Source organism: Saccoglossus kowalevskii, chromosome 17, assembly GCF_978046115.1.
Source record: "Saccoglossus kowalevskii chromosome 17, keSacKowa6.1, whole genome shotgun sequence".
Classification (NCBI taxonomy): Eukaryota; Metazoa; Hemichordata; class Enteropneusta; family Harrimaniidae; genus Saccoglossus; species Saccoglossus kowalevskii.
Window position 1 is genome coordinate 1,546,257 of NC_140657.1, and position 12,047 is coordinate 1,558,303.

At 32.1% G+C, this 12,047-nt stretch overlaps 1 protein-coding gene across 1 annotated transcript in view; it reads left to right on the top strand.

Moving 5' to 3' along the window:
- The first annotated feature begins 1,062 nt into the window (after positions 1 to 1,062).
- The window catches only part of LOC102806345 (anaphase-promoting complex subunit 5-like), a 47,968-nt gene continuing 36,983 nt past the window's right edge, over positions 1,063 to 12,047 (top strand). Inside the window, exons 1-3 of the mRNA XM_085492540.1 lie at positions 1,063 to 1,383; positions 5,647 to 5,726; positions 11,057 to 11,172. Of these exons, the coding sequence (XP_085348666.1) occupies positions 1,204 to 1,383; positions 5,647 to 5,726; positions 11,057 to 11,172 (376 nt within the window). The 5' untranslated portion in view covers positions 1,063 to 1,203. The remainder of the gene's footprint in view (positions 1,384 to 5,646; positions 5,727 to 11,056; positions 11,173 to 12,047) is intronic.

A 12,047-nucleotide genomic window follows, 5' to 3' on the forward strand; every position in this document is an offset into this window, starting at 1 on the left:
GTCCATGATTTTTTTTATTTTTAAAAACAAAGACGTAGGAAGAAATGATAGGGGAATTGAATTTATTTAAATTAATTGTCTAGTATTTGTCTTCTTTTGACATGTAGCCTTAGAAATACTTGGCTTAGTCATTGGTTGTTAGTCACAGTGTAATGAACAAATCCTGACTGCAGTAGTCAGGCTTAGATCTGTTTAGTTATCAATTTTTAAAGTGTAACTGTTGTTGTTTTACGTAACTGTAACATTACAAATCACATTAATTTGGAGACGTGTTTCTATTATTGTAATAATCATCATCTTTATTGTTATCGTATGCTCTATGTGACTTTGATTGAAGAATACAATAAAGTTATAGCAATGAAAAAAAAATTAAATGAGATTAAAAGAGTATAAAACAAGGGTATTAATAAAATATAATAAATGAAAGTAAATGTTTTTTATTCATTTTGAGGCAGCTGGTAGTACTTTTTTCAGGTTGTTCTCCCTGATTTTAAAACAATCATCTTAGCAATTTGAGGAGCTATTTTTTTACTACCATTGTTTAGTATTGCAACTATTTTTTCTTTGTCAGGAAGTTTTGTACATTCTTTCCCTCGAAAATTCAACATTTTCAAAATTCCGCAGGGGCACGGCCGAACCCATGAGTAAGGTCACGCTTTCGGCGCGAGAAATAGCGAGTAGATCATACAAAATTTCGTACCACCGCCTCTGATGTATGCCCCTCTTTAGAACACCTCAGTGGCGGCGGCACAGGGAGGGGGAATGTTAAGGGGCGTTTAGAGTTTGAGTTAGGGTGAGGGGTGGGGTACAATAGAAAGTCTACCCAAATATTTACATTTTAGCAGTTTTTGCATTGGTTTCTAAGAAGAAGGTATTTCTTCATATCTCAAAATTTTGCTCGATAACATAGATATAATCAGAGGTACATTACATAATAGATATAATATTCCCCATTGTTTTCAATGGAGTTCTTTCCCACAATGCATTGTTCACACGTTTTCAAATCGTGAAATCAAGAAACATAGTTATTGTCCAAATCCAACGTTGATGGCGCCATTCCTACCCGTCATGGTTGCCCAGCTGATCTTGGAGGGAACGCATGTCTTTGGCACATATAACAATCTGTGAAAAAACTTGATTGTATAAATTATAAAGCCACATCTACGCTGAAAGCAGTGTCTTGTTTGTTTTAATTTGTAGAACATGGCCGACTTGCTACTGCTTGGATTGACAAGAAGTAAGACGAAGGAATGGGTAACTGCTCATAAAATTTCACTTCTGATTCTTGTGAAGTGTTATGTTGACACAAATAACGATAACAAACATTCAGTGGATATCAAGGCTCAGCGTGAATTCTCGTATTCTATGCTCAAATGGATACAGGTGAGTGATAGACATGTTACTGGTGACAACCTTATTATCATAGTATTTATACTGCGAATTTCATGAAAGCATGAATTTGTTTTATTACTACCTTATTATAAACATTTGGATATTTAGAGTAGTAAACAATAGTCCCACTTCCGTTCTGTTTGGACTTAAAATACACCATGAATATTCACTTTTGAGATATAATTTTTGGTATGCGATGGTTCTAGGATATTTTATAAAAATAACATAAATGTGAACATAAATTCAGATGGTTATTAAAAAAAACTCTAGACCAATCACATTGCATTTAGGGATATGTGGCAGTAAATTGGCCAATGGCTGAAGGAAACCCACAAAGAATCATGGGTGATTTGCCAATGTGTTAGTTACCCAATTGCTTCTACATCCAATGCGTCTTCTACAGATTTGAATAATAATAATAATAATATTTATTAAGCCTTCGGAACGGCAACAAAATAAAAGAAGAACGGAAAAATCATAGATCTTATGATCTTATAATAGATCTTATGGTGAATTCATACTACTTTCATTTCTGTGTTTACAAAGATGTTTAAAAAATGTTAGTACCTCTATAAAAACAATGTCCCCCAACTCATAATTCATATTCCATGGATTGTCACCAAAAAGCAAATTCATCCCCCTTGAGAGGAGGCAATTCTTTAGTGTTTGGCCTTCATCAATATTCGAGAATATTTTGATCAAATCAGAGTAAAAATTATTTCTTAAGTGGAATGTTGCATTGCATAAAAATAGAAAATGATATACATCTTCTTGAATGAACGAAAGGATCTTCCTAAATAAATTTTTAATAAAATCAGAAAAGCTGTTCATGCATTCATACATTTACAAAGTCATATACATCCTTGCTATATTTCAATAAAGAAAATGACTGATAAACGGATTAGTGCAGTGCAAATGAATATAAATTTTAAAATGAACTGAACATTGTCCAATCTATATCTGGCATAGAAGATATTACAAAAAAGTGTTCCAATTAAATCACAATTTTTTTTTAAATTTGTATCTTTACAACATAAGTAATCTGAAATGAGTAAGTACAAAATTGATAAATTAACTATAAGCCACATCTGAGGGTCATTCAAGAAACACGAGTAGTCACCAATGGCATGTTTATAAATCCTTATAAGTACAATGTATACATTATGTACAAATTTATAAACTCATTCAAATTTAAATGAATGAATGAATGAAAAAATAGTCTCTGTCCATTTTGTGAAGTACTTGTTAATCAGTCTGCGTCATATTGCATACACTGGATTTCATGAAGGTGTCAATTTGACATTTATAAACATTTATTAGCTAGACATTTAATTGGTAAAGTATAATATGGCACATTGTTTTATTTCATAATTCTATTTTTAGCTCCACTGTCGACTTTGTCGAGCGGAGCTTATCATATGAGTGATTGTCCGTCGTCGTCGTCGTCCGTCGTCCGTCGTCCGTGTCAATGTTTTACTTTTTCGACTTCTTCTTGAAAACTACAAGCCTAAATACTTTGATACTTGGTGTATATGTACCTTGGGTAGACCTCTCTTAGTTTTGTTCATTTCATGTTGATATCTTTAATTCTCTAATTTTGGTGAATATTTTTGTCATTTTTGGTAAAAACTGATATTTTCGACTTCCTGTTAAAAACCGCAAGTGCAATTGCTTTGATATTACATCTATAGGTACTACATGTGGACCTCTCTCAGATTTGTTAATTTTGTAATGATATCTTTAATTCTTTAATTTTGGTGAATATTTTTGTCATTTTTGGTAAAAACTGATATTTTCGACTTCTTGTTAAAAACCGCAAGTCCAATTGCTTTGATACTACATATATAGGTACTACATGTGGACCTCTCTCAGATTTGTTCATTTCGTGATGATATCTTCAATTCTCTAATTTTGGTGAATATTTTTGTAATTTTTGGTAAAAAGTGATATTTTCGACTTCTTGTTAAAAACCAAAAGTTCAATTGCTTTGATATTACATATATAGATACTACATGTAGACCTTTCTCAGATTTGTTCATTTTGTGATGATATCTTCAGTTCTCTAATTTTGGTGAATATTTTTGTCATTTTTGGTAAAAACTGATATTTTCGACTTCTTGTTAAAAACCGCAAGTGCAATTGCTTTGATATTACATATATAGGTACTACATGTGGACCTCTCTCAGATTTTTTCATTTTGTAATGATATCTTTAATTCTTTAATTTTGGTGAATATTTTTGTCATTTTTGGTAAAAACTGATATTTTCGACTTCTTGTTAAAAACCGCAAGTCCAATTGCTTTGATACTACATATATAGGTACTACATGTGGACCTCTCTCAGATTTGTTCATTTCGTGATGATATCTTCAATTCTCTAATTTTGGTGAATATTTTTGTCATTTTTGGTAAAAACTGATATTTTCGACTTCTTGTTAAAAACCGCAAGTGCAATTGCTTTGATACTGTAAAGGGGGTAATTATTCACTGGGTTTTAATTTAGCTTATTTCGCTGACTGGAAAAATGCGCTAAATTAAAACACAGTGAATATGTAAAATTTAGCATAGAACACATTATCTAAATAATAAAACCGTGAATTTAAAACCCACTGAATATGCCTGAAATGGTAAATCAGTGAAATTTAAACCCAGTGAATATTAGTCATTTTACAGTATTACATATATAGGTACTACATGTGGACCTCTCTCAGATTTGTTCATTTTGTAATGATATCTTTAATTCTCTAATTTTGGTGAATATTTTTGTCATTTTTGGTAAAAACTGATATTTTTGACTTCTTGTTAAAAACTGCTAGTGCAATTGCTTTGATATTACATATATAGGTACTACATGTGGACCTCTCTCAGATTTGTTCATTTTGTAATGATATCTTTAATTCTCTAATTTTGGTGAATATTTTTGTCATTTTTGGTAAAAACTGATATTTTCGACTTCTTGTTAAAAACCGCAAGTGCAAATGCTTTGATATTACATATATAGGTACTACATGTGGACCTCTCTCAGATTTGTTCATTTTGTAATGATATCTTTAATTCTCTAATTTTGGTGAATATTTTTGTCATTTTTTGGTGAAAAGTGATATTTTCGACTTCTTGTTGAAAACTGTAAGTCCGATTGCTTTGATATTACATATATTGGTACTACATGTGGACCTCTCTCAGATTTGTTCGTTTTGTGATGATATCTTCAATTCTCTAATTAATTTATTTTGGTGAATATTTTTGTAATTTTTGGTAAAAAGTTATATTTTCGACTTCTTGTTAAAAACTGTAAGTCCGATTGCTTTGATACTATTCATATTGTTCATTTTCCAATGATATATTCTGTTCTTTAATTGAAATGTGCATTGCTAACAGCGGAGCTATCTCAGCCGATAGGCTGCTTGTTTTATGAATTATTTGGTAATTTTTACTCAATATAGCCAGTTATATGTGTTCATTAATATCAGGTTATTGCGAGGATACCGAAAGTATGCACGAAGATAGTACAGCGGGTGTATCAACCGAAGCACAGCGGGGGTCAATGTGACCATGTGCTGTCTGAGTGCATACTTTTCGGTATCCTCCTAATAACCTTATTATTATACATCTTTTCTTTCCAAGGATACATCATGAGACTGCCGAAATACAAAAAATTTAGAACAGAATCAGCGAACTTTGTATGAGGTCTAGTCAAACCCTGGGGGCTGCCATGTTTGTTTTTATTATTAATAGAGGACGCTTACGTGCGTAATCGTTCCATTTGCATTCCCTAATATGGTAGAATGAAAATACCCAGTGCAATACCGCAAAATTACGGCATGCTGTAACTTACGGCATCAGATGTATAATAGTATGTGTTATTACAAGCAAGCTATAGTAGATATAGATATACTGTCCATAGCAACCATGGCTGTCCCATATCAACCAGTTTTTGGCAGGTTTTTCCGTAACGTTTTAGCTCTGCTTAATTACTGAGTTATTACTAACAGTTCTGTAATTTGGGAAAATAAAAATCGTGTTATATAAAAAAAACAAAGAAAGTCATAGACAAGAATATTATAGTTTACATCTTTAGAAGTTACTGACAGCTGCATAGAAAGCTTTTAAATGCTGTATAACACGAATACATGGTTCTTTATCAGTGTTTTGCTGTCCTTGAAGAATGCAATGTGTTTAGCTTATACCTTGTTGCCTTGACAACTAAGGTCAATTTGATGTCATTCACCATGTCAACATCTGTATTTTATTCTAGAGTCCTGATATTGAGCTCAAAGAATTACTGCCTCAAGTTGAAGCTATCTCTGAAGAGTTCTTCCAGGCTTTACAAAATAAGTGAGTGGGTATATATTTATTCAATATACCATGGTAGTTCATATAAGTCAGTGGATATATTGTATTTATTCAATATACCATGGTAGTTCATATAAGCCAGTGGATATATTGTATTTAAGCAATAACCCCCGCTGAAGGTGGGTATACCACGAGATATTGCACAATTCACGACATATATGCACGAGCCGTAGGCGAGTGCATATATGGAGTGAATTGTGCAATATCAAGTGGTATACCCAACTTCGGCGGGGGTTATTGCTATTATATTATACCAGTATATTGACAATTCGATAAAACTTGTAAAAAAAGAGTTTACTTTCATCTACTAAAAGATCATGATTATGGCCCTTGAACATGAATATTTATAAGAATAGTATGTAGTTGTACGCTGAATGCATACAAAAATTACATGCGCAACACAGTTCAAATTGAATACAAACTAATTTTTATTCCACATGAAAAAAAACATATCCACGTTGAATAGAGCAGCGTAAACACACAAATTAGCATAACAAAGGATGACCTTTCTGACCTTTTACTGACGCACAACGCGATTTGAAATACAGGGTCGTGTACAGTTTGGATCATTTAAACAACGGATTTTCCACGTTTTCATTCCGGTTTTTGTACAATTTGGACTGTAATTTGCCCATTGAAAGTACAGTTGTGAAATAAACCGGTTTTGTGACTCATCATACTACTTGTAACTGTGGATATTTGACGTTCAGCGGTACGCGGCGGGACACGGTGTATCATGTTCGGCGACCGGCACAGCGACCTCAGTTCCAACATCTGACCTGGATACCTTTGGTATAACCAAAGTTTTGTGACAGTATGACTGACAAGTTTTGTCGTTGTTCTGGGGTAAGTTTGATGGTGTAAGATCGGATTTTCGCATCGTTTTTGTGACACGTACATGATATGCCTTGTCTCAACTCCGGCCGAAAGACTTTGCACGCCGTCGCTCTAATGCAGTGGTTGTTGTACACTCCGTCGGCACAAATCTGTAGCTTTCGAAATTACCTTCATCATCTCCTGTAATTTATTTACCCATAGTGAAGAATTACAATACCATATATCGTCGTCGAATCCTGCGTTGTCCCGTGTTTTTTGAAACAGATGGCAATTACCCGGGTGCACTGCAATTTTGTCAGCTGCCGCTACCGGACACCGGTTGTTATTGGTGGCATACATTTTTGCCTGTGACTCATAGTTTTTTGCATTTTTATGTCATTAAATCCCTCAATTATATCTTGTACTTAAAGATCATGTTTTCTTTGTTGGAAGTTCGCAATCCATCTCAAAGTAACAACACTGAGAACATAGCGTTCTGGCGTTCGTGTAGGCACCTCACGGTGTTGAGGGACGGTGGTTTAGGTTTGTGTGACGAACGACAATCACCCAACGACCGACGCTCACAACTTGGATCCCACCATTAACAAAAAGCAATATTATAGTTATATAACTTTTCAGATGTCTTTAATTCAGTATTTTTTTCAATATTCTTCTAAAATTCAACCACTATATTTCCCTAAAAATCAAATAATACCGGTTTTATGTATTTCCGTATTAAACCTGTAGTCAATTCATGTTTCAGGGCCACTTGGTTTAGCGGTGCATTATCAGCCAATATACCATGGATTGCATATGCAAATTTTGTGTTTGGACCAATCAAATCAATGGATTAACACCATCAATATACTGGTATAATATAATTATTCAATATACCATGGTAGTTCATATAAGTCAGTGGATATATTGTACATATTCAATATACCATGGTAGTTCATATAAGTCAGTGGATATATTGTATTTATTCAATATTCCATGGTAGTTCATATAAGTCAGTGGATATATTGTATTTATTCAATATACCATGGTAGTTCATATAAGTCAGTGGATATATTGTATTTATTCAATATACCATGGTAGTTCATATAAGTCAGTGGATATATTGTATTTATTCAATATACCATGGTAGTTCATATAAGTCAGTAGATATATTGTATTTATTCAATATACCATGGTAGTTCATATAAGTCAGTGGATATATTGTATTTATTCAATATACCATGGTAGTTCATATAAGTCAGTGGATATATTGTATTTATTCAATATACCATGGTAGTTCATATAAGTCAGTGGATATATTGTATTTATTCAATATTCCATTGTAGTTCATATAAGTCAGTGGATATATTGTATTTATTCAATATTCCATGGTAGTTCATATAAGTCAGTGGATATATTGTATTTATTCAATATACCATGGTAGTTCATATAAGTCAGTGGATATATTGTATTTATTCAATATACCATGGTAGTTCATACAAGTCAGTGGATATATTGTATTTATTCAATATTCCATGGTAGTTCATATAAGTCAGTGGATATATTGTATTTATTCAATATACCATGGTAGTTCATATAAGTCAGTGGATATATTGTATTCATTCAATATACCATGGTAGTTCATATAAGTCAGTGGATATATTGTATTTATTCAATATACCATGGTAGTTCATATAAGTCAGTGGATATATTGTATTTATTCAATATACCATGGTAGTTCATACAAGTCAGTGGATATATTGTATTTATTCAATATTCCATGGTAGTTCATATAAGTCAGTGGATATATTGTATTTATTCAATATACCATGGTAGTTCATATAAGTCAGTAGATATATTGTATTTATTCAATATACCATGGTAGTTCATATAAGTCAGTGGATATATTGTATTTATTCAATATACCATGGTAGTTCATATAAGTCAGTGGATATATTGTATTTATTCAATATACCATGGTAGTTCATATAAGTCAGTGGATATATTGTATTTATTCAATATTCCATTGTAGTTCATATAAGTCAGTGGATATATTGTATTTATTCAATATTCCATGGTAGTTCATATAAGTCAGTGGATATATTGTATTTATTCAATATACCATGGTAGTTCATATAAGTCAGTGGATATATTGTATTTATTCAATATACCATGGTAGTTCATACAAGTCAGTGGATATATTGTATTTATTCAATATTCCATGGTAGTTCATATAAGTCAGTGGATATATTGTATTTATTCAATATACCATGGTAGTTCATATAAGTCAGTGGATATATTGTATTCATTCAATATACCATGGTAGTTCATATAAGTCAGTGGATATATTGTATTTATTCAATATACCATGGTAGTTCATATAAGTCAGTGGATATATTGTATTTATTCAATATACCATGGTAGTTCATACAAGTCAGTGGATATATTGTATTTATTCAATATTCCATGGTAGTTCATATAAGTCAGTGGATATATTGTATTTATTCAATATACCATGGTAGTTCATATAAGTCAGTGGATATATTGCATTTATTCAATATACCATGGTAGTTCATATAAGTCAGTGGATATATTGTATATATTCAATATACCATAGTAGTTCATATAAGTCAGTGGATATATTGTATTTATTCAATATTCCATGGTAGTTCATATAAGTCAGTGGATATATTGTATTTATTCAATATACCATGGTAGTTCATATAAGTCAGTGGATATATTGTATATATTCAATATACCATGGTAGTTCATATAAGTCAGTGGATATATTGTATTTATTCAATATATCATGGTAGTTCATATAAGTCAGTGGATATATTGTATTTATTCAATATTCCATGGTAGTTCATATAAGTCAGTGGATATATTGTATTTATTCAATATTCCATGGTAGTTCATATAAGTCAGTGGATATATTGTATTTATTACCTTGCCCGTACCATCAAAGATGGAAGGGAAAGGTATATTAAGGGAAAATTTTTGTCCGGCGTTGTCGTCGTCATCGTCGTTGTCGTCGTCGTTAATAATTGTTATTGTGTGCATGATAACTTTACTAATTCTATTCCAAACTTCATCAAACTTGGTCACCTTGTTCATCAGTATAAAGTCTTCCCTGAGTTTGAACAACAGATGTCCTGTATGAAAATATCATGCAAAAAATGAGAAAAACTGATAAAATATTTCGACTGTTTCTACTTGACTGATCACTGGTGATACACATCAAAGGTCACTGATCTCAGTGGAAATATGCATTGTTGTATGTGTTCAATGAAGCAAATGATTTATCTTGTAATAATATCCTTGGTAATGTATCTCAGAATCCCTTACTGGGTTTCAAAACCAACTCATGGAGAGATTACACAGTCTGATACACATTTGCAAACCTACCAATAAATCTTTACAGAAAACAAGATGTCAGAAAATCAATATAAGCACTCCTATGAACTGGGTGCCAAACTTTGATCAAGATCTGAAGCTAATAGAAAATCTGTTTAGTTCAAAGTTATCAAATCAAAAACAATACATAAAAAATACATAAAAAGCAAAACATTTCATCCACATTTTAAAAAGAAAATTGTTCTAAAATATATGTATTCTGTATTTGACAAACAGTTCATTCGACAAATGAAAACTCACAGGAATATGTTTCAGCTATTAGAACAGAATGATAGAGTTTTTATAATACTAGTTTAAAAACTCACTTCAAACAAAGATTGCAGTGTTTGAAGATGTAGGTTCTCAGGAGGCAACAGTACTGTTGACTTCTCCCTCCACTGGACACCAACTAACTATTTAAGTTGATTTGCATACAAAGCAGAGCTTGCAACATGATAGCTATTCATAAAGGGTGTTTTTTTTTTTTTACTTTTCATATAATACAGTAGTCACACAATGAGGCAGTTCATATTTGTCTCAGTGAATCATTAATTTTTGACAGACACCTGTACAAAATACTTGGACAAAAGCCAGCTAAGATTTTCTGTTATCTTGCATGTTTTATGAATCTATTCACGTCTAAATGCAGCACTTTTTTTTTGCAATGAGGCATTTGTTTTTATACTAAAATATCTGAATTACTTTGAATAAAGCTGGAAATTATGTCCCTTAAAATAATTAAACAAATAAGGCACAAATGTTTTTGTAAGATATTTACATCTTTTAAGGACATTCGGTAGACTGATTAGTTAGTTCAACCCCAAAACTTTTTTGTATTCAAAATTAATTATGACAATGTATATTTATATTGAAACAAACTATGTTAGAGGGAATTATATTATATAACAAAGAGCAAGGTCACCAGAGTTCAACTATGTTTCAATATATCATGGTAGTTCATATAAGTCAGTGGATATATTGTATATATTCAATATACCATGGTAGTTCATATAAGTCAGTGGATTTATTGTATATATTCAATATACCATGGTACAAGTCATTGGTAGTTTGTATATTTTTGATTTGTATGTTCTTGTAAACAGACTTGGTGAGATTCAAGTAAGTGGCCTGTCCAGTCTGGTAGAGTTTTTTCAGACTCTAGATAAGCTACTGGAAAGCAATGATGGTGAAGCTAATGTACATAAAAGTAGTATTATAGGTAAGCTTTATGGATTAATTAGTATGTAATCATTGTTGTCAGTTTCAAACAACTAAAAAAAATTTGACAAATTTCTGTAAAATCAACATTGAACCATTTAATGTCACTTCACACTGGCACTAAATTACTGTGACTGAATAAAAAAATGGAATATTGCAGGATGATACACTGTATTGTTAATATTATTGCTGTATCACAATATAGCCATTGCTTTTTGTGGCAACACTGTGTAATGTAGCTACATGTACTAGTTGTTAGCAAAACAGTGTCTCATACTGCAATATATATATACTGTAACTCACCCATTTGACGTCGTGATTAATTTAAAACATTTGTTTAAGGATGCTGTACACGTTTTTAGTATTGATTTTTTAAACTGATATTTTCATATAAAATATTTACTGAACCACACAAAGCTATATATTGATGGAAAGCTTATTATATCATGTATAACAAATCTAACTTCATTGAATTCGTCAAATTATTTATAAAACAGGTAAAACAAGAATGCTTACAGCTGCTTGTCTCGGGCTTTACGTGTAACCATGGTGTAGCCAAGTCCGGGCCCAAGTGTTTCACTTCCGACTCATTGTGGTCGGAGTCCATGACACGTAATTTGGTCACGAAAACTAAGTCTGCCATGTGCTCAAAAATTTCTACCTTCTGTTTGTACCTCCATGGTCTTATCGATTAAATCGTGGAAGGTACCTTCCATGATTAAATTTTCATAATAATCGCTTTACATACTGTCAACGTTCTTCTCCAAATTTCTTTGCATTCGTTTTATTTCGTCACTGTCATAGTCGACCCCAAGACAGTTTCATAGTCGACTGCTTGAAGAGCGAGAAATTCAACGAAATTAAATTTGTGGACGA